The sequence below is a fragment of the Gossypium raimondii genome, chromosome 9 (assembly GCF_025698545.1).
Source record: "Gossypium raimondii isolate GPD5lz chromosome 9, ASM2569854v1, whole genome shotgun sequence".
NCBI lineage: Eukaryota > Viridiplantae > Streptophyta > Magnoliopsida > Malvales > Malvaceae > Gossypium > Gossypium raimondii.
This window is the reverse complement of record NC_068573.1, coordinates 49,224,844-49,248,861: the sequence shown is the minus strand read 5'-3', so window position 1 is coordinate 49,248,861 and position 24,018 is coordinate 49,224,844. Positions and strand designations below refer to the sequence as shown.

The following is a 24,018-nucleotide window of genomic DNA, read 5'->3' as shown; positions in this document are numbered from 1 at the left end:
GGAAAAGAAAAGAGAATGTACTGGCATGGAAACTGAGGAACCTGTAATACTTGCAGTGGCAAACTGGCATTTGTCTTGTTTTTTTTCCCGCAGCTGTCAATGACCACATTTTTGCAGTATAGTCCCATCCCCACTCTATATTAGGTACCCCCTCTTCCCTTTCCACATCATAAAAAAGCAAAATGGAAACTTAAGAGCTAATTCAGGAAATAAAAAAGCACTTCATTTTTTGATTCCCTGATCATTACCTTTTCTTTTTCATCCCTTCAATAATTATGTCTTCACCAGTATCCCTCAAATTAAAAACCCATTTTTTAAACGATACATGTTCATGTATGTATTCATGTCGTGTTCAGTCCGTATTATGTTTGTACACCCCCCCATGCGAGGCATTAATAATTTTTCTTTTAGCTTCCTTGATGAGTTCCAAAGCTTTATTATCACCATTTCTTTTTCATGAAATGGAAGTTCTAGGCAATTTATTTATACATATATATACCTATATATAGGGTTTATTTCTATTTCCTTTGTCACTATGATGAGATGCTTAAAAACATCATTGGACAAATATTTGGATTATATTTCAGATTTTTTCAGTTTCTCCCTCAACCAGTTTGGCTTCTGAATGTTGTTTTGTTTATACTAAAAGTACACTATATAATATAGTCACAAGGACCACCTTCATGTCTGGTTCTTTACAGGTAATAAAAAAATGTTTTTAAAAACTAGTCCTTCAACTTCACAATTCTATGATTTGGATTTATTCGGCATCTTGTTGTACACATTTTGGTGAACTATGTATTAGTTAAATGCTTCCATTGATGGTTCAATGATCAAGTCCAGTGACAGAACATGGTGAAGGTTGCAACTATTGTTGGTGGAGCTGCAGGAACACTTGCTTTAATGGCTGTAATAATGGGATTCTTTTGGTTTTTCAAGTCATGTAAGAGTTTTTCGAATAGAGCCTCGGAGACCGGCTCGTCGGATCCTTCGGCATTAAGTAAGATTCTTTCACTGAAACAGAGAAGTTTTTATACTACTTCATGGTTTACTAACTATGAATGTTGCAGCGGAGTGGAATCGAGGAGTTGGACCGAGTTCATCGGCCGGTCCGTCTTTATATGGACCACAAGGAGCAAGGGAGTTCATGTTGGAAGAACTAGAGCAAGCTACCAAACAATTTGCTGAGAGTAGTCTCATTGGATACGGGAGTTTCGGCTTGGTTTATAAAGGTTTGCTTCGTGACGTTGTCGTTGCTATCAAAAGACATCCCGGTATTCCCCGACCAGAATTCGTTGCAGGGGTATTATAATTTTATAACATGTTCTGATCACTTTATATATAGTTCATGTGCATTATGTTTCTAATAGCTCGGAACTCGAACAGGTAATGTATTTGTCCGAGATTCAACACCGAAACTTGGTTACTCTTTTAGGCTATTGTCAAGAAGGTGGTTCCCAAATGTTGGTATATGAATATTTACCCAATGGTAGCATGTGCAATCACCTATATGGTAATGGTTCATTAAACAAAATAGATTCATTGCATGACACCATGGCATTACCTTTTCGTGTTTTTGTTTCGGCAGATACCGGACGAGAGGCTCCGACTCGTCTTGAGTTCAAGGAGAGGTTATCGATTGCTCTAGGGGCAGCTAGAGGTTTATGCCATTTACATGGCCTGAAACCCCCTTTGATACACAAGAATTTCAAAACGGGTAACGTGTTGGTCGACGAGGACTTCATAGTTAAAGTTGCAGATGCGGGGGTATCGATGTTACTCGAAAAGATAGAAGAAGCCAGTCCATCTTACACGTCTAGTGTAAATGTTTTCCGAGATCCAGAGTAATCCCGAACTCTTATCGATACTCATTTTCATTTTAAAAGAAACAACCTTAAACTGATGCTTGGGTTTTTGTCAGGGTGGAAGTATTAGGGAGTTTCACCGAAACTAGCGATGTGTATAGCTTCGGGGCGTTTCTTTTAGAGCTTATAACCGGACAGGATGAGGCAATGCGTATCAATTACATGGGATCCAATGAGAGCTTAATTCAATGGGTAAGTACCTGAACTATAAGATTACCATACCCGTATCAAACATACACCTGGCACGCTCGATGTAACATAGTTGAACTGTTCTTTTTAAGGTACAATCAAGGCTGAGTTGCAATGACTTTGTGGACCATAGACTAGTTGGAAGCTTCACCATGGCTGGTATTAAGGATATGATCAAGTTGGCATTGAAATGCATGAGTTTTCCCGGGGAAAGGCGGCCAGATATGAACACCGTTTCGATTGAACTCGAACGGATCCGTGAAAACGAGATGGAAATGACAACAGTAAAAGGTGAAGGTACTGCAAAAATCGCTCTAGGTAGTGAGCTATTTGCTTCAAAATAAGGATCAATCCCAATGTAGTTTTATTAAAGCTTGGGGCCAAAGCTTAGGATAAAAAATGAAGTGTTTATAAAGTAGGGGTAGTGAAGCTGCTATCATAAATTAATGGAAATGTGTATATTTATTTTATGGGATTTTATTGATAAATATTAATGTATCATACAGCTTACTAACAGCCATGCAGATTAGAAGACTTTCGGAGATTGGCATGTGTACTGTGTGTATAAAAAAGTATTATAGAAATATTTATACTAAAAATCATATTGCATTTTATTTTTTCTATTCAAAAAATTGGTAAATTAATCCCTATACGTTAGATGAAGGACCAAACCGGCTCTTCTGTTAAAAATTTCATCTATTTCTACTATTAAAACCTGGTCTTTGTACATCAACATGAGATATACTTGACATACTATGTGTCATTGTTTGGTTATTCTATCAGTCATGTCAATTTTTAACAGTACAAATGAATGAAATTTTAACAAAAACGATCAATTTACTCTTTGATCTAATGTATAATGACTAATTTATCTATTTTTTAACTAAAATGAATAAAATGTAATTTAATTCCTAATACAATGTTTCTACTATACTTTTACGCACTTTCATCACATCTACTAAGCCTCTGGGTCTTCTAAAATGAGAAATTACTCTTTAAACCTCTCTATAATTTATAAAACTATAAATTAATACATAGTAAAATTATAGTTTAACCCTTAAAAATATATATTTTTTAATTTAATCCTTTTTTTTTTGTAAAAGTTACTACAATGTACCTTTTAAATCTTGCAAACAGATGGCTGGCAAAAGGTATAGAAACTGTGTTCGGGAGAAACCATTTGCCTTCTCCAAAACCTATTCCGACAGCGACCATCACATCAACCATCATCGATGGTGACGGGGGAGGACAACGATAATGACAAACCCTTCCCACCCACCCTCCCACCCACACATATGATTTCATCCTTTAAGCAAATGAGGGACCGTTTTCTTTTTCAGATCCTTCAAATCCATCTTCAGGCCATGATTTTGAAATGACTCTACGCCTGAATCCATGGGGTGAAATCCTTGCAGCCTACATTACATTATTTATCAATTAATTCACTTTTAAAAAGATTTAATTTGATACTTAAGTTTAATTTTAATGTTCAACTTGATCATCAAATCAAATGGTGTTATGTAACTCGATGAATATTTGATATGTATGCTCTAGTAAGAAAACATAAGTACTTAATTGGGAAAAAAAAACCTTAAATACTAAATTGAACATTAAAATTAAACTCAAGTGGATAAAAAAACTCAAATATCAAATTATACATTAAATTCAAAGTTAGGTATTAAAAATGTATTAACCCTTAAATGAAAGGGGCAAAGATGTTTTTTTCTTTTTTTTTGGGGGGGGGGGGTGGGGTGGGGGTGGGGTTCTATTAAGTGAAAGAAAAAGTATAAATGAGCAGAATATTCTGTGTAATCACATGATTTCCTAAGCTAAATCATCGATCAATTACTGTTGATTCTGCATCTTAGACCATATACCACGTAATCACATTATGGAAGCTCAAATTATGGTTTTCATGCTTTACTATGCTCAACTTTAGTCCCTATATTTTAATTTGGCATTAGTTTATCGAAATATCACGTTATTTATTTCAGTTTGTTATACCCTCCTCCCGGCACGACGCGTGGCACCATGAGAAGACACTGCATTTTAACATAAATATTTAGAGTGTATTTAGACACTGCAAATTAATTGCATGAATATGTAGTTACTAAGATAATAATCACAATCTCTTTGTAATTTGCAAGGAATTTTGGTTCTCTATACATGTTCGGCTTACATGGTGTAATTGCATCTATTTGGTATTTATTTCTTGGGCAAATTACACTGCATGTCATTTTAAAATGGTGTCGTTCTTGTTTTACTCATTCTAAATTTTTTTGGTCAATTTAGTCACTCTAATTAAGATAATTGCTCAAATTGATTACTGCTGTTAAAAATTCCGTTAATCCACTAACGGGATCGTTGACATGACATTTTTTTATTTGCGATGTAGTTTACCCTTATTCCTTTATCAATAAAAAATAAATAAATAAAGTTTAAAGTGATTAGGACTAATTACCCTAATTGTTGAAATAAGTGAGACCTATTAATTACAATAGTCGTCCATGCATGCTACTTGTACAATTACAAATAACTACAATCAAATCTAATTATCGAGTGACTTTTGAAGCATAATATTAAACTAAATTAATGAAATTATAAAAATGGATATAGAATTACACCAAATTAAAATACATGAACTAAATTTTAATTTTGATTATAATAGAAGGAGCAAAACAAGAATTTGAGCAAACAAACATAACAGCAAATGATATGTAGGCATAGCTAGTTTGGCCCACAATATAGCTTGTCCCCACTTTGTCCAACGAATCTTCCGCGACAATTCAGGGCTAAAAGGGTCCACAAAACATTTTACATTGGGGCCCACAAAAATCCCTTTCTTTTTTCGTCACTTGTTAAGTTATAGTTAAATAAAAAAACCCAAGTAATTTAAAAAATATAAATTCGATATTAAAAGTTTAAATTTAAATTTCGAATAATTAAAACCCAAAGTAATTTAAATTTAAATTTAAATTTAAATTTAACCGAAATTTTTAAATACAATTTGATTTGACTTAAAACCAATTCTACTAAAACCAACTCTTGGGGTTTTTACTAGTTATCATTGGTCTGCTTCAAACTGTTATTTATAGTAAATTTGTTTTATTTAAATTTAATTAAAAATTACATATTAGTTTGAAAATTCTATAATTATAAAGTAATACAATAGTAAAATTATATTTTAGTCCTCCAAAATGATAAAATTTCAGTTTACCCATTTCATTGAGAACAATAATGAAATATTCACTTGAAAAATAAGTATCACCATTTTCATTTTTTTTGGAGTATGAAGTGAAATTCAAAGTAAAGAAAAATGGGTGCTTTGCTTTAAAAAAACAGATTTAGCTGTTGATTAAGTCTTAGTTTGATTGACATAGGTATTGTTGCGAATACAGAATGATTTGAGTTCAAGTGCGTTGAAAGGCATTATCTTTCTATTTATGAGTTAGGGAGGGATTTTGAGCAATTTTATGTATTCTGTCAAAAAGAGCAAATATAATCAAAACATATAATTAAATTGTAAAAAAAAATACTTATTAAATAAAAAGCCCAAAATAAAATTATTCAACTTGGATGAAGTGGGCTTAACCCATTAATCAAATGTCCCAAATGGAAATAACCCATTAGTCAAATGGCCCAACTGAAAATAACAATATGAATAATTTTTTTTCGAGAAATATTTTTCCCCCCTAGAAGCTACTATCAAACTTATTAAAAACCTTCCAACCATGGATGTAAAAAATTCTAGTATTCATATAATTATCTCTATGGAATGACATTATATAATGTATCATTGGTTAGCTTTTTAAACATGGAATTATGCATATTTCTTAAGAAATTTAAAAACAATTTACATATGATAGTGTTGTAAATTATATATAGTGATATGAATACTTAAAAGATGTTTATCCTATTATGCTGTATATAATAAGAAGCAATTAGTCTTTTTTTTCTTTTAGTTTTAATGTCAAAATATTAAATATTATTAAAAGGAAGGTAGAGAAAATAAAAATAATAAAATTTCCAAAATTAAACTTTTTTTCCAGATTGAAAAATTACAAAACAAATCTAAAATTTTCGTTAATTTTTTTAAAAGTCCCATTTTTAAATTTAAAAATTCAAAAGTAAAAGAAAATAGAATTTACAATAGTATCGTAAAGAGTGATAAAAAGTAATTTTAAAATTGTTAAATATTTTTATATTTTTTATAATATTATATAATGTTTTAGAAAATTTTGGAATATTTAAATTTATTAATTTTCAAAATTTTACAAATCCTATTTACTTTTATACATTATCACCAGAATAAAAAGAACTCCACAAGATTTAAAATGCTATTATGTTTTTTTTGTGTACTTTTATATTTTTGGAAAATTATATTCAATATCATTAAATTATTTGTTTTAATCACTTTAATTTAAAAATTATAAATTTATTTTTACTCATCAAACAACTTTAAAAAAAATTAAGAATAAAAAATTAAACAAATATTTTGTTTGATGTCTACCACTAATCATAAAATTTGCTTGACCTAAGAAATTTGCAACTTGCACACGGGAGCAAATCTCGTGGTCTGTGGCCTAAATCGAGGACAAAGGACAGTGTCAGTATCAGCCGTCCAATCTCAATCAAACCGTTCTCCATGAATCTTTGACCAACCTCCACCTCTCCTTTTTCTTCCCCTAGATTCGCTTTCACTGTATCCTCATCATTCCCCAATCAATCTCCACCGTCCATCTAACCTCGTATCCATCACGTGCTGTTCCCTCCGTGATTTACTTCTCACCCAACCATTTTTCGACACGCCGCCATCCTCCCTTCCCGAAAGAAAACGTCATCCCGTTCATCATTCCGCTGTAAGGAACGGCCCTCTTTACGCTCGAACACGTTATCTCACTTACCGGGATGACGTGGCAACAGTATCCACGTGTCAAATCATGCGAAGCTACGCAGTGGTCAGATTCAGAGTTTTGATGGCTTACGAGGTTACGTGGCATGACATTATTGGTTCAAGTTAAAGGTTGGAGCGTGGAATCCGCTTTTCTCTTGCGTTATCAATTTCAAATTTTCAGTCCCTGTATTATGTTGAAATTTCAAATTTCATCCTTATAATATTATTACTAAATCCAATTTGATAATACCCTTAGTTGCTTCCATGAAAGTGATGGATTGAATTTTTTGGATAAATTATAAAATAGTCACCTAATTATTAACATATTTCTATTTTGGTCATCTAAGTTTAAATTTTTTATTTTAGTTACTAATGCTATCAAAATTTTGATATTTACTTACCAAAATATTAAATTTTGAAAAATTTTAAACTTGAATAAAAATAAAAAAACACCAATAGTTAAATAACTATTTTATAATTTATCCAATATTTTAGTCACATAGTTAGGGTCACAAGGAAATTTAGTTAACCATATTAAAACAATAATAAATGTACATAGCTCGAATGTCTAAGACAAATAAATAACTATGTTATCAATTAATTCAAATAGTTAATACCATTAATTATTACAATTTTTAAAGACACTATTTCTAATTCATCGGCAAACTATTGTTTATTGAAAATGTTTTTTAAATAAAAAAACCACAATTGAAACAAAATAGTTAACGAAGTGAATAGTTAAAATTAAAAAAACAACAATGAGAATATTTATCAAATATTTTCATTTTGTTTCTCGAAAGAAAATAATATTCATTTTATAAAACCTAAGAGGGTGTCTTAGATTTCTTTAGGGACTAAAATAATAAAAGTAAAAATGATTGGTTTAGTGGCAGGCCACGAGTGTATGTGTTGACTGCTTGACTAAGCCAAAAAGGGACCCCAAAACAAAACCAAAATGGTATTCGAAAATAAATTAAAATCACACCAAAAATAGGAGAATTTGACGATAAAAACAAAACTCTGGGTATTATTTTTTATTTTTATATTTTAATAAAATTTTAATTTTGAAGTCAAAGTCCAAAGTTCTAAGAAAGACACTCATCTTTTTCCCCTAAATCCGGGTTCCTTTAATACTAAAAAAATAATTAAAAAATTGGGTGTTTTTTTGGAGATTGTGCATAATTCTCCATCTGATTTAAAAACCAAGAAAATTTGTTCAAAAATAAATAATAAATATTGATTTAAATAGAATAACACCCTTCAAAGAACAGGGAAATCAACATCAAAGAAAGTGTGAGGCCCTACATACCTAAGAACAAATTGCGAAAAAATGAAAAAAAAATCTTTATGCAATAATTTTGGACTTAAAATGAAAGTTCAGTTAGGTATAAAATAATAATTCAAGTTTTGGATTCAAGTTTTAAGTGATGAATCGATTCATTAATAATTAAATAATAAAATAAAAATTATAAATTACTTCAACAATATTTTTTATCTCAAGATTTGGATTTTGTTGGTTTACATGATTGTTTCTATACCTAATTTTATGTCACAAGTGAAACGGTCAGTTCTATTCATTAACTTGATCTAATCTTAATACTATTGGGCCGAAAGCACATACCTTATTATTTAAGAATTTGATTTGATTTTAAACAATAATTTATATTATATTTGATTTTATGTCATCAATCAATTCGATGATGGCATCCGTTTTTAATTTTATTGTTGAGTCGAGGTGAAATTGTATCATCACTTACTCGGAAAATTTGTCCTACTATTTAAGTACATGATCTGATTCAATATCAAATTTAATGGAAGCATGGTAACTGTCAAATCCTAACCCATTTCTCCTAGCATAGTCCAACTGAACAAGCATCTTTTCAGAAAAGAGGCTTGACTGAGCTGTCTTCTCTTTAAAATGGTAATCTTCCTTAAGTAACCATTAAAGCGAAGTAAAGCTTCATTTTTGTAGAGAAAATTAAATAAAAACAAAAGAAAGCATGCTTTTTCAATGTCCTTTTTTGCATGTGCCATGTTCATGGGAGAAAAAAAAAAAAAAGCCTTTTCCTGGTCTAACCAGAATATGAGGAAAAAAAGAGACGTTTTCCTTAGACCAATATTTCAATGTTTTTATTTTATTTTATGTTTCTTTTAATTTGTTGAATTTTACGCGAATTGTCAAGTCAATGTCATTAAAATTTATGTTCCCATCAATTTCGCAATTTAATTAATTTTTGAATGTTAGGGTTAAAATTATTCTTTTAAAATACAAAATTAAGACTAAAGTGATAAAATGATAAATGTTAGGGACTAAATTAATCATTATGTCCATGTATAGAGTAAAAACATTACTATAACTTAAATTTTATGATCTCATGTTTCTTTTTCTTTTAAAATGTGCAATTACAATGAATATACATTTGAATCAAAATCAAACATTATATAATATAAAATAAAAGTTGTTAAAATTCTAAAATTTTAACATTTATCAACAATACCAAAATCTCATTAACATCATACTTATTTAGGATTTTTCTTTTTCAAATCTTTAGTGGAGGAGTCAAAAGTCAAAGATTCTAATTCTCTATGTATATATGAACATTCTTAAGAGAAATGAAAAATGATTAATTTAAATATATTAGTATAACTTTGTGATTTGTCATTCTCTCATCCCTTATTTTAGTTCCATCATTTTAACATATGCTTATTTTCTTTTTCATATAAAATTTATTTGATACATTATTCAATTAGGTTTAGGGTGCAATAATAATTAATAGTGGCACAGGAAAAAGGAGGGGGTGGGGATTTGACCCATTTGATTATGATTATATCTTTTTGGCCATTCCCAAAACATGTAAAACCCAATTTTTATTACACTTTTTCCCCTGTTGGAACTGCTAAATGGCTTTTGGTTAGGCAAATTAATACACTTTTGCTTTTTTTATAATTTGATCTTTAACAGCCTTAATTTGATTACCCTTTTGACTAAGTTATTTTGTGTTCTTGCTTCTTTGGAAAAAGATGAAAGACAAGTATGAAAAGTTTTCCTCAAGACCAGATTTTTGCTGAATTTTTAGTTGAAAAAGACAATGTAAAAAAAGGAAATTGTTTTCAACAAAGCTTGAAAAAATTTTGTCTGGAATTGATGACCCACCATCTTTATTTGTCCCATTCTCTCCAATTCTACGTGTTTGTGTTAGCATTAATGTGAACACCATTTTTGAGCCATGAGACCAAGGTCCACCTTTAAAATAAATAGACTAATATATTAGAAAATAAAATTTTAAATTATTTTTATAGTTAAATAGGTCTCTTCTTATTCTGTGATTTTTTTTCTCATAAAAGAATGATTAAGTGTATTATATATATAAGCACTTTCAAAAAATATAAGATATTAATTTATGTAATATAATTTCAAATATTGAATTCACAAATATTTTTACTTTAGTATTAAATTAAATAGCTTTTATAAATAAATATGATAGGTTAGGGTTATTTAACTATAAAAATAACAAAAGACTTACTTAAACAAGGTATAATAATTCAAGAGTGAAAACCCAAAATTTTGAAAGATATATATATGATGACCTACAAGTGTTGGTATAATGATAGGACACGTTATATTCTCTACTTTAAATATGAAGATAATATTATTAAAAGAGTTAATCACAAACCCCGAAAAACAATTTTAATAAACCATAAAATAGATACACAGAAATACATTAATTCAAAAAATTAACAGGCTATATAAAATGACAAATAGAAAGAAATGAAAGGGTTTTTGACTTTTACGAGACATTGGTTTCCATGATACACACATATGGCAATGCAAAGGGCAATTAAATTTTGGTGCGTAGTTATTAAGAGATGTGATTATCTTTTAACCACTCCCTTTGAAAATACATGAAAGCTGACAAATTGAAGAATACCATTTTTCTAATTAATTTCTCTAATGATTGATTAATTTTTTTTCTCGAAATGCGGATTCACATGTGTGTATCCAGCAACTTTATTTGTTTCTTTTTCATAAATAATATAACCATTTATTTTCTACACATTATTAGTATTAATTTATAAATTCTTTAGTTATTTTTATTTGACAAGTGATTATGCGTAATATTATTGTTTATTTACGGTACGTAAAATTTGTGTGTTGATGATATATCCAATATTCACCATTAGAATAATATTTGATACATTATTAATGTATGAGTTTCACGTAACTATATCAATGAACAACACGATCCTCGTAAATAATTATGATTATTATATTTTTTGAATTTTGAATTAAAATTTAAGGTTTATTTGATATTTTAGGTTAGGGTTTATTTAATACAACCGTTAAACTTATGGATTTATTTGATCATGGAGCGATAGTTTATTACTTTTCTTAATTGAACTAACTAACCCTAGTAGCTTACATTTGAATGATATCATTCAGAACTATAAAATATTCATATATGGTAAAGTTTTCGTGTTTTCGGTGCTAGAAACAAGTTATATTAGATACGAATTTAATATTATTTCTAATTTTAGGGTTGGTGTTTTTATTATGTTAAAATTACGGATTTATTTTTATATTTATAATATTAATAATAATATGTTGGAATTTATAACAGTTTAAGTGAGAATACTGTTCTTTCATCACTTTAACTGTAGTAACTAGCGGTATTATTAATTTGGATATAATAATAATATTATAATGACTAAAACCACATTATAAGGACATAATCAAAATAAAGATGATATTATATCAGATTAAAGTAAAAACAAGTTGTAAGGACTAAGACCATTAATTTAAGAAGATTTTAGAACATTAAATTTAGCATAGGCTTATTCCACACACGTTCATGGGATAATCTTTAGAGAAAATTCCCACATTAATAAACATATATCCTATCTATATTTACCAGTCTCTCTATCTATTATATATTTGGAAAATAGGTAGCTAAGAGTCCGTGATTCTATTTCGGAAACCTGGCCAAGTCTTAGCCTTTAATTTTAATCTCTTTTTTTTTTTTTACTTTTTAAGATTTAAATTTGAAATAATATTTGATTTATCATCGGTAAATAATATTATAAATACATATTAATAACTCTCAATTTAAAATCTTGAGTTTAAGGGTTTAGTATCTAGGATTTTGGTTTTAGGATTTTTAACATTTATTTATAATTAACTATTATTTAATTATGTTTATGTAAAGTTATCGATATTTATTTACAAGTCACTCACTATTTTTTTGTTTTATTTAATGATGAAGTGTCATATTGTTTATCAATGATACATGAGACTTGTGCACAATGCATTAAATATTCACCTTTTAAATTTTAAAGTTTCAAGTTTGGGTTTCGAGGTTGAGGATTTTGGATGAGATTCGCTTAAAATTATATTTATACTAATTCATAGTGACTAAATTTTTGGAGGATGAATGATTCTTTCAATAGCTATGTACATATAAAAATATAGAAGTAGGTAGAAAGAGGTAAGCTGGTCTTCCATGGAATGACAACAAGAAGCAATGGCCCTCTTTTAGAAGACTTCCCCCCTATATACATATATTCACCACTTCCACCCAAAACACCATCATCTCCCTCCTTTTTTTTCTCTTATATAACTCAGCTGTGCCCTATATTACTCTCCTTATACCACCTTCATTGTCCTTTAATTCTCCAACAATCTATATATATAGTGATGTCCACATCAAAAACTTATGAAGCTATTGAAACCCAAGCTGGTTTTGCTTTGCTTCAAAGAAACACTACCCCTCCATCTCATGAAAGGAGGGGTAGAAGAAAACAAGCCGAGCCAGGTCGGTTCCTTGGCGTAAGACGACGTCCTTGGGGTCGATATGCAGCCGAAATCCGTGATCCGACGACGAAAGAAAGACATTGGCTTGGCACATTCGATACGGCACAAGAAGCAGCTCTTGCGTATGATAGAGCAGCACTTTCCATGAAAGGAACACAAGCAAGAACAAACTTCGTATACTCTAACAACAACAACAACAATAACAATGGTGATAATAATTTCCATTCTGTTTTGTCCCCTCAATTTGATGTTTCACATCATCATCAGTTTCAAGTTCAACCAAACAATGTTCCCAACAGTGACATTGGAGGCAGTACCACATACGGTTCGGTCGATGATGGTTACTTGGCTTGCATTGTTCCTCGTGACTGCTTGAAACCTCCTTCAAATCCAACCAGTTCATCATCCTTCATCAACCAAAACTTTAATACTTATACTTCCCCTCAAAATCAAGGTTTTGGTGAGCCAAATCAGGGTTTCATTTGGGGTGACAACATGCAGCAAGCATGGGATATGAACAATGATGAACAGTTGGCTATAATCAACAACGTACCGACTCCATTAATGGTTGAAGATGGGTGCATGGGGGGTTTTTACGGTACTAACTATGTCGACGACAATACAAGCAGCTATGAGAACAGCATGGTCATACCACAAACCACTTCAATGGCTACTTTCAGTACTGATGTTGTCGACTTCGGGTATTAACTGTTTTGAGTTTTGTTTTGAAGTTCTGCAACTCAATCATCTAAGAGAGTTTCGTTTTTTTTTCGGTTGTTATTGTAAATTAAACTTTTTTTCCCCATCATTTGAGGTGGAGAATTAAGAGAGTTTCGAGGAAAATGTTTCACCTTTAACTTTTGCTAAATCAAATGGAAGTTCTATATTTTCTTGTTCTTAACGCAAAAAAAAAATAAAAAAAAATGCATGTATACACTTCCAAGATGGATTAATGGATAGCTGCTACCTTAACTATTACATTATGATTTTAATGGTTCAATAGAGCTGTCAGATTATGTTGCATTTTCCGGAATTTTCTAGAGTTTCAAATTGAATTATAAATTATGTAATATAGTTTTATTTTGTATTAATTTATAATTTCGTCAATTTTAAGGGATTAAATAATTTTTTATTTTAAAGATCAAAATATAATTTTATCATATATTAATTTTTAATTTTATTATTTATAGAAGGGTTAAAAGATATTTTTTTTCATGGCCAAAGGCCACACACCCAACATTATGGGATCTTTGGGGGGATGGTTTAGAACTTCAGATATTCTAAGTTAATTAAGTATAATATTTCTGAACATATAAGAAAGGCACATATTCAAATGTTCAACACCTTTTTCTGTGGAAAAAATATGTAGAAACATTTTAGGGGTTAAAATTTAAATTATTAAAATTTGAAAGGTCAAAGTGTAATTTTATTATTTTGAAGGAATTAAAGGAAAACTTTTCCTTTTTTGGAGAACCAAAGTATACTGTATAATTTACCGTATATTAACTTCTAATATCAAGGACTACAAAATAATTTTACCATGCATCATCTTTGCATGTTAGCGTTGACAAGAAAATCTGATAACAAAGCTGCGTACTAAAGAGGAATTATAAATACTATATCAACTGTGTACCGGTGAGGAACCGACCTTTTTTTCCCGCTTCGGGAAAGATTGGATCACAAACAAACAAAACCCGACTCCGAAAAAGATTTGGACGGGTTGACCATGGTTCTCGACTGTAGGTCCTTCAATGGTTATTCAAAAAGCAAGGTGAACATTTTACAGTCGACCATGTCATTTTATTCAAGGCGAAAGAGATGCTTGATAACTCTAATATCTTAGAGTTATTTGTTTCTTATTTTAGAAGGATTTTTAATTATTTTTATTAGTTAATTTTGTTAGATTTTAGGAATTTTATTCCATTGATGTTTATAGTGTTAAATTGGACTAATTTTTGGAGCTGCTGCGTGCTTGACCTGAATTGCAACCACGGTAACAAAGAAATGAAGCCCCTCCTATTTTTTAAGACTTGCACAAAAAGTAATGTTTTTGGTTCATGACATCTTTTAGCTCGAAGTGCACGTCTCACAACTGTCGCAGGGTTGTTGCTGGGCACCAAAAGGGATTCCGGACGTTAAAACATCGAAAGCAGCAAAAATAACAATAGTGAATCACAATTATTAAGAACACTTGCAGAAGCAGCCGCGGAAACATCATGGCGACCCTAGCAGGCTGAAATCCTAGACCTGTTGTACACCATGCACGGTTAAAGCATAAAAAAGATAAAAGTTACGATTTTTCAGAGAAACAATGACTACAACAGCAAAAACAACGATTGCAGACAGTAAGGGCAGGAACAGCTGCAGAAGCAGCTGCGGCAACATCACAGCGACTCTACCAAGTCGAATACTCACCTCTTGTAGACCAAATACCTTCTTGAGACACATATACGGAACAAAGTAGTTCACAGACCTTTTGAATTGCTAAAAACTGCCCCCAAAATGGACCACAACACCGAGCATGTAGGTTTTATAGCATCCTACCACCATACGGTACAGTTCTCATCAATGAAGCAAATAAATCGATTCAAATGACAGAAATTAATGGAATTTTGGTTTCAAAAGCCTGTATAGCAACAAAAAGAACACAAAAACAAAACCAACATATGTCATGTACTATTATTACCCCGCCCAACCCCTAAATGTAGGCATAATCATAAGTTAGTACAGAACACTGCACCGAGCATGTAGTCTTTATAGCATCCTACCGCAATACGGTGCAGTTCTCATCAATGAAGCAAAGAAATCGATTCAAATGACAGAACAAAAAAATGTATAGCAACAAAAAGACCATAAAAACGAAACCAACATATGTCATGTACTATTATTACTCTATCCGACCCTTAAATGTCGGAACATTACCAGGTTTCTTGCATAATAAGCTATCAAGTAGTAACTTAACCAACCCTAAACACACTCCTAGCAAAGACAGGGCATGATCGTACATAATAGCACATCAAATCATTAGAGCAAGAGCCAACTTCAAGGCTCAAGCATTCTCAACCGAAATTCAAGCACGAATTTAGCTTAAAGAATAGAGCTCGATCAAAGAAAACAAAAGTTAAAATTCAAGAACCCATGTGAATGGTAAAGGGTATTGACCGCCCCAGGTGTGGCCTAGGTTCAAGTCGTGCTAGTCACGTTAGTTGTTTGGGCTTTGCCCAATTCACAAAAAAAAAGTTAAAATTCAAACCCTTCGAACGCCAATATCCTATAAATGCTGCAGCTTGTAACCATCCATTCTCAAGTTTTTCGAAAGATCCAACTTTTCATGATATAGCTTCAACATCCGGGATGCTTCTTCTGGTTTATAACAGTTAACAAACTTCTCGATAAACAAATGTTCTGACGTCTCCAACAAGGCATGCAAGTTAATGTTCTTGATAACACCTTTAGACAACAAATCCCAAGCAAACAGAAACCTTGAAACAATCTTTTTCTCCATGCTCATTAGCAACAACCGCGGTCGTTTAGCAATAAAACTAGGCGAACACCCCATTTTATTCACTAGGAAATCCATAGTCACCATCAAATTATCCACCGACAACCTAATGAATGACGGATACCTCCGGAAAGGTTCAGAAATCTCTTCATCGGACCAAGTGAATTTCTTAAAAGCTTCGAATTTTCTCTTCAATGTCGGTTTGGCCATCGAGCCCAACGCATAGATTGCTACCATAAGCATTCCTTTACAAGGATCAAACCCCATTTCTTTTGCTTCTTGCACCACGGATTTAAACTTAATTGGACTTACAGTCAATGTTGATGGCTTTGAACAAAGTGTTGAAGCTATATGACATTCATTAACTCCATTATCAACCAAAATATTGATATTAACCAACAAAACATCATTAGGATTGTAATTCAGAAGGCGTGGATGACGTTTCAAAGCACTGATAATCTTCTCATTGGATTTAAGCACATTACTAAGCAAATCAAATGATGGGATTAATTGATTTTCTAAGCTTGATGATAAAATAGTTGGGTTGCTAGATAAGATTTGAGCAAGGTCAGGGTTTGAAATACCTTTAGATCGGAAAAATTCGATTCTAGGCAAAAGGGTTTTTTCAACATCGGTGGTTAACACCATTGGGCGTCTCTTAACGAGGCGAGCTAATTGGGGTTTGGTAAAGCCATGGCGGTTGAAAAAGGCGATGACGGCGTTGGGTTTTTCTGTGGTTTCGAAATGAACGTATTTGGAGGCTGTTAAAGCTGATTCTGAGGATAACCCACATTTGTTTTTAAGGAATGAAACTGTGAATGATTGATGGTTTGATGAACAGGATATGAATTTGAGGATTAGAGATTGTGATGATGATAAAAGTTTGTGGCTTTGGGGGGTGTAACAAGGTTCCTCCCATGGAAAATTGATTTGCAGAGAAAGTAAAACATGGGGAATTGTAATTTAAGTTGAAAAAGACAAGGGATTTACGGCTATTTTACTAAAAAAAAAAGCCCTTTTTTTCAATATTTACCGAAATGGGCCGGTTTTTTAATTATTTATCAGAATGGTCCATTTTCTGCAAAATCGCGCCACGTCAGCGCAATGTCAGGGTAAATGGCAGTAGGTCGCGTCCACGTCAGCGCGACCTGCTGACATGGAGGGAAATCGCGCCTACGAGGACCCGATTTGCTGACGTGGCATGAACAGTTTATGTTTTTAGCTTGGAAAACTTTGAAAGGCCATAACTTTTGGCTCGGTTGTCCGATTAAGACGAATTTTTTTTTATTTCGAATAAATTTTTGAGATCTACGTGCTAACAAACAGCTGAAGGTGGTTTGCCACAGTTTTCGTCGAAAAAGATCCTTTTTTGCCCCTAAATTTCGATTTTTTCGGTTTAAAATTGAATTTTGAAACATTCAAATCATTATTTTCCTTATTTATTTGAAGTAAACACCGGATCTTTTTTTACATAATTGTCTTATATCATCCTGTTATTCATTATAAGTCAGCTCATTCCACTTTTGAGAAGTTCCCTAAAATTTTCCATTTTATTCAATTTAGTCCCTAAAACCTAAATAGTCATATTTTCAAATATAAGCTTCGTTTTTCAATTCAAATTCAATTTCATCCTTCCATAACATTCAAATATTCTTAAATACAAAAATTTCATGCTAATTTTGAAATAATTACACTTTAGTCGATATACTTGTAACTAACAAATTATACTTTACAAATTAGTCCCTATTCATCTCTAAGCAATTTTTCAACGCGTAGATCTCAAAAATTTATTCGAAATCAAAAAAAAAATTCGTCTCAATCGGACAACCGAGCCAAAAGTTATGGCCTTTCAAAGTTTTCTAAGCTAAAAACATAAACTGTTCATGCCACGTCAGCAAATCGCGTCCTCGTAGGCGCGATTTCCCTCCACGTCAGCAGGTCGTGCTGATGTGGACGCGACCTCCTGCCATTTGCCTGACATCGCGCTGACGTGGCGCGATTTCGTGGAAAATGGACCATTCCGGTAAATAATTAAAAAACCGGCCCATTTCGGTAAATATTGAAAAAAAAGGGTTTTTTTGGTATTTTGCCCGGGATTTACTTACCTGTTTGTTTTGAAGGAAAAAATAATGGATCTTTTTTCACTGGGATTTGAATGAATTTACTTGTCAGGTCTCTCAATATAATGGCGAGATCAGATGATTCAGATTAGTCCTCTCAATTATTAGATCAATTTGATCCTCACTTTTAGAAAGGAATCAAATAAGCTCAACATTTACCAATAAAAATATCATTTACTACATGGTTTTAAAAAATGAATAGATGTTCAAACTAATCCAATCACCCACCTCCACTTGATTAGGAGTCCGATTTCAATTAAATAAATTACTAAAAATAATTAAAAATTATAAAAACTGATAAAAATTTAAATTCGAATCAATGCACTGACCAATTTCTATTGGATCGACTGCAACCATGATTTACAATTTACAAAGTTAATATTTTAAAACTTTTTATAATATTATTTGAACACCAAACAAAAAATTTCCCCATCATTCTTTTATAGTAAATATTAATTATTTTACAATTCGACTTTATTTAATTTTTTAATAATACATGAATAAATCCATGCATAATATGGCTGATTTGATTCACTTAACAATTACTTTATTGAACTTCTAAGTTCTAAGATATATATATATATATAATTATTCATATAGACAGCCACATATATGTTCTGGAGAAGGCAGGTATTGTTAATTTTTCTTCTTTCTTTTTTTTAATGTGTTGCCTCAAATTGAAAAGTTTGATTTCCATGTAATAAAAAGGCTTTTTTGTAATAATTTTTCAATGGAGGGGTTTGCATAGTAAATAATCCATATTCACAACCTGTTAAGATCTTATAAAAAACCATGGTGAAGAACATCATGGAACTGTTAATAACTTTGAAAAGCAAATTAAAAAAAAAAAAAAACCAATTAGAGGTGAAATAATGGCTGGCAATGGCATCTACAATCATGGAACAAATCTTTTAAATTACATGCCTCTTTTTTAGAGGGACCTAAAAATAAACACAGGCTAGAAAAAAAGAAGCAGCAAAGAGGCCAAAATCAATGGTTAAGATCACCCGGTGCCGATCCCTAACCGAGTAAGAACCTGAAAATGTCGGTGAGTGAGGTGATGCCTTCTACGCGGTTACTTCCGGCTTCCACGATAACAAGCCGTCTAACACCTGAAAAATCAGGTTTTTTTTTTCAAGTTTATAGAAAATGATTTATCCCAAAATATCGAAATCTAATGGAGTTTTTGAAGTGAAAGAAAGAAAGAGAGAGCAAGTCACCAGGGTTTGCTAATTGTTCCATCACTTTAAGCAACGTATCGGTACGCAAACACATCTGACATCTTTGACTTCTTGTCCCGTAAGGAGGGTTCGAGTCCAGTCCCAATTGCAATGCCTGTAACAAGTAAAAATCGAGGGGCAAACAAAAAGATTAGGAAACAAGTTGATGCAAAGTACATTTAATCGGAGAAACATTTAATGTCGGTCGAGCTATCCATCTTCACAATTCGAAACCAAGATTCTTCAATGAGATTGTACTAATCATTCAACCTGTGGGCTTCGAAAACATTGAATAGGTATGAAAGGCAACATCACGTGTTGCTTGTGTCACGAACAGGGGTGAAGCCAAAAAATTGCTTTAAGGGGGCCAAAGATGAATCACAAAATTTTGGGAAAGGCCAAAAGTGCAAATTTACCATTATACAAACTTGTAATTTTTAAAATGTTGAAGGGGCTACAAGGCAATTTTACATTTGGGGGGGGGGGACCCACTGCCTGGCCCCGCCTACACCCCTGGTCACGGGCCAGGACTCACCGTGACACTTGCAATGTACTAGTCATTACAAGCAATTACACTGCAGAACCTTGATCGAGACTACCGACAAAAATTACGGAAAAAGAATCTTAAAAGTTATAATGATTACCTGATGAACAGTCATTTCATTTAGATTATGCGTATAAGCTCTGCCTTTAGCCAAAGCCATAATATCGCTGAAACAAAGACAGCGAATTAACGAATAACTATCACCCTCGCTAGAAGCTGACAATAAGTTTCGCATTCTCGGAAGATACTCAAGAATGTAACCTTACCTCCGACAATATACATCCACTAATGAGTCATTATCATCAACTATAGGTATTGAACTTACATGAGCTGTGAATACAAACTGCAAAACCATATCATACTGCTATACAACACACAAATGTACGAATATCTCGAATATAAAACTGCTTAACAGAACAGGAAACGTACCTTCAACTAGCATATCTAATGCAGAACTAAGAGAGGCAGTAAGTCTCAGCATTGCAAACGGCCGACTGCTGGATTCTCCGATTCTTGGAACCCATGTACCAAGACGGATTGCATATATCGGTAATTGCAATATAGGCAAAGAGGAAGGACAATGTTTAACATACCTGCATATGCCTAGAAACCGGACTCCATTTAGGAAGCCACGTATTTCGAACAAAATATAGTTAATTTCATGAAACTATCTAAGGGCTTACATTTTAGTATTCCGGCAAGAGAAGCGAGATGTAATAGCTGGGGAAACAAACCATCTTCCAAATGAATTATAGGAACTATAGCTACTCCACTTTGCAAAATTTTTAAAGCAACATCCTTCAAATTCTCGGATGGGCTAGCCTGCATAATCAACGAGAGGGGTCAATAACATCACTTGTGTATGCAAGTACAAAATGCACATGCACGTGCATGAAAGTAACGTGCAGATCACTATATTGAACACTAACATAGATAAGTTCTTTTGGAATCGGTCTCCCGTGCCCATCAACTTGTCCTTTCAAGTAAGCCTTTCCTTCTTTCCAGGCAGCGATACTGTGTGTTTCGAGCTCTTCCTCCGTCAAATTTGATCGATTATTTACAAGCTGCAAAATGAAAAACGAGCATGCATTTAAAGAAATACACTAAAAACAAGCTCCATCTATCAGAAAACTATCTCGATACTGGAAAACTCAATTCTGCATTTATGAACATACCTCTCTCAGAATCAATATAAAATCTGAAGCAGTAATAACTCCAACAAACTTTCCTTTACGGAAATCCCAAAGAGGAGCCAAAGGGATGCCCTGAAAACAGCATGACTCAGTAAACATAAGAATCCAAGATCCTTATTAGCAACTATGGTGACAGATTATGTGGCTAACGAGAAACGTATATGAAAATAACAAGATTGCCTAACATTCGAAGGCAGTAACTAAATAGATACCTGCTCGGACAGAATATGAAATGCTTGTTTTACGGGCAAAGCAACATCCAAGGCAACAACCTGTTAAGACATGTCTGTCTAAATTAGCAAAATAGAACTGGTCAGAGTTGAATATATCAAGAAGAAAGACCGATAGGAATGCATCCAAACCTTGCCTGACTCAGGTAGTAACTCGTAAGCAGTATGCGCTTGTAAGTACACAGCAATGCGATGACGAGAGGCCGTTACATCCTCTTCCGAAATCCTAGGCATTGCTTGATTCAACGTAACAGCAGAAACCCGATGCTGCATTGCAAAAAACGTAGCAAAATCCGATTACAGACTACACTGAGCTAAACTAGGCCCCGAACTATAGCTAATTCTTACCATGAGACCATTATCCACTTCCATGTGATTCAATATTTCCGAACGAGGATGGACTAAAGGGACCTCAGCAGGTATAGGTATAGCGTCAAAAGTGTTAACTATACCATATTCGACAGTTTTGTGAGGTTGTCGTTCATCATGTCGCCATTCGCCATCGACGAAGAACTTGTACTGCATGTAAGAACCAACACAAGTGAGCAAATTTAACACAAAAAATCGACATGTTCAGGAAGAGCTTAAAAAGACCATTCTAACCTCATGACAACCAAGCGGTACAGCATAAACAGCTTGAAACACGTTAGGGCAACCTTCAACCTGTGACATTGGCACCAGCTCCGTCCACCTTTAATTATATTCAAACAATTTAACCATTAATATAAATAGACTAATTATAAGCCTAAGCATCATAAATTTCATATATAATAAATAATTAATTAATTAAAGTGTTACCTATTGAAAGAACCAGATAAGAAAACACTTCTCCCGCCATGAGGCCATGTAAATTGAATTGGAAATAGTACCGCGCCGGCGGTGGTTACTCTGCCAGCATCTCTCGCCGGATTCATATCGGAAGCAAACATTTGGAAAAAAAACAACTTTTTCAACAGAATTAATTGTTCGAAAACACAAAAAAAAAAAACTTTTCTAACAAAAAAATATTTTTTTTAACAATTTTCCCTTTTCCCTTTCAATCACTATTATGATTATACCATCAAACACTCAACCTTTTTTTTTACTTGATTGTACGGACGGGGAAAAAAAGAAGAGAAGTTCAAACTCACCAAACAATGGAGGCAAAAAGGGTATCTTCAAATTTAGGGGAAAATGGGAAAAATTGAAACCCTAAAAAGTAATTGGAAAAAAGGGGGAAAAGGAAACACCAAAATTTTTGTAAATAATTGAATGTGAAAGACAGAAATGTGAGTGAAGATCTGTTTTTTTTTTTTTTTTGCGCGATATAATCGAATCTGAATATTTGATTTTTTTTATAATAATTTTATTTTCTTCTCTTTTTTGGGATTTCCATTTTTTCTCTTCTCAATCTTTTCTAACTGTGGTGTTTTAAACGACAAAAACTTGCGGCTTGTTTGGTTCGGTGTTTTTCCCACTGTTTGTTTGGTTTGATTTGGGATTTGTGTGCTGCTAAACACGTGCGGTTTGTTTGGTGGGACCAATAAAAAATTGTTAACTTTATTATGTTGATTATATATGTTTTTAATTTTATTTTTTATTAATTGTTTATGTGGAACTAAGAGTGAGTAAAATTCGATTCGATTCGATTCGATTCGAAAAATTGGATAAAAAATTTAAATTTTGAATTAAATAGTTCGAGTTATTTGAGTTAATCAAGTTATTCGGATCAACTCGAATAAAAAATTAAGTTTTTTGGTTTAATTCGAATATGAATTACACAATTCGAGTTATTCGAAAACCTGAATAAGAAAAGGCAAAACAACGTCGTTTTGATAAATGTTTACTTTTTTTAAAAGTAAAAAGTCAAAACTATTAAGTTAAAAGACAAAATTACATTGTTTTTATAAATATTTACTCATTAAGTTAAAAGGTAAAACAATTATATTGTTTATGTAGTTAAATAATCTTGTACTTCGTCTACTAGTTAAATAATCGGTCCATATAAACGCAACATTGAGTATAAATAATATGATTCGTTAACTCGATTTGACTTAACTCGAAATTTTTTCACTCGATTCGAAAAAATTTTAAATTGAGTTTGGTTGCTAAAATATGATTTGTCAACTCAACTAACTCAAATTTTTTTTACTCGACTCGATCGAATACTCACCCCTACGTGAACCTTATTTGTTTTATTTTGTGAAGTCTTATAAAAAAAAGATAATCTATATTCCATATATAAAACGCCCTAACATTTGTCCATTTTTTATTATTATAAGATGCTTATAATGTGGTATGAGATTGGGTTTTATATTTTTATATTTTAACTTTTATTATTTTGGTTAAAATATTGATGTGAATTTATTTTAAAAAATTTTTTAACAAATAAAATAATACATTTCGATGTGATAAGTTAAAACGAATATTTTAAGGAAAGATATGTCTTCAGCATCTTAATTCAAATAATTAA

At 32.1% G+C, this 24,018-nt stretch overlaps 4 protein-coding genes across 7 annotated transcripts; 2 read left to right on the top strand and 2 right to left on the bottom strand.

The window, feature by feature from the left end:
* Positions 1-292: 292 nt before the first annotated feature.
* Positions 293-2,596, top strand: LOC105800762 (serine/threonine-protein kinase-like protein ACR4). Of its 3 annotated transcripts, XM_052620627.1 has the most exons (7): positions 304-701; positions 844-1,000; positions 1,071-1,303; positions 1,387-1,513; positions 1,589-1,844; positions 1,922-2,057; positions 2,147-2,596. In XM_052620627.1, the coding sequence occupies exons 2-7, from the start codon at positions 853-855 to the stop codon at positions 2,396-2,398; spliced, it is 1,152 nt and encodes a 383-aa protein (XP_052476587.1). In that variant the 5' UTR covers positions 304-701; positions 844-852; the 3' UTR covers positions 2,399-2,596. The 3 variants fall into 3 exon arrangements, with proteins under 3 accessions (XP_052476588.1, XP_052476587.1, XP_012487526.1); XM_052620628.1 differs by having other exon boundaries at positions 293-1,000; positions 2,158-2,315; XM_012632072.2 differs by having other exon boundaries at positions 304-1,000.
* A 10,044-nt stretch (positions 2,597-12,640) lies between these two features.
* LOC105797999 (ethylene-responsive transcription factor ERF086) lies at positions 12,641-13,578 on the top strand. The gene has a single exon (XM_012627860.2). The coding sequence runs from the start codon at positions 12,641-12,643 to the stop codon at positions 13,463-13,465; it is 825 nt and encodes a 274-aa protein (XP_012483314.1). The 3' UTR covers positions 13,466-13,578.
* A 2,450-nt stretch (positions 13,579-16,028) lies between these two features.
* LOC105800760 (uncharacterized) lies at positions 16,029-16,907 on the bottom strand. The gene has a single exon (XM_012632062.2). The coding sequence runs from the start codon at positions 16,905-16,907 to the stop codon at positions 16,029-16,031; it is 879 nt and encodes a 292-aa protein (XP_012487516.1).
* Positions 16,908-19,237: 2,330 nt separating this feature from the next.
* LOC105800758 (sucrose nonfermenting 4-like protein) lies at positions 19,238-22,986 on the bottom strand. Of its 2 annotated transcripts, XM_012632060.2 has the most exons (13): positions 22,365-22,984; positions 22,170-22,257; positions 21,915-22,085; positions 21,699-21,833; positions 21,549-21,608; positions 21,319-21,408; positions 21,073-21,207; positions 20,827-20,965; positions 20,573-20,746; positions 20,410-20,473; positions 20,244-20,310; positions 19,600-19,714; positions 19,238-19,491 (listed from the first exon to the last, which is right to left on the bottom strand). In XM_012632060.2, the coding sequence occupies exons 1-13, from the start codon at positions 22,493-22,495 to the stop codon at positions 19,400-19,402; spliced, it is 1,461 nt and encodes a 486-aa protein (XP_012487514.1). In that variant the 5' UTR covers positions 22,496-22,984; the 3' UTR covers positions 19,238-19,399. The 2 variants fall into 2 exon arrangements, with proteins under 2 accessions (XP_012487514.1, XP_052477346.1); XM_052621386.1 differs by lacking the exon at positions 20,244-20,310 and having other exon boundaries at positions 22,365-22,986.
* Between the last annotated feature and the right edge of the window lie 1,032 nt (positions 22,987-24,018).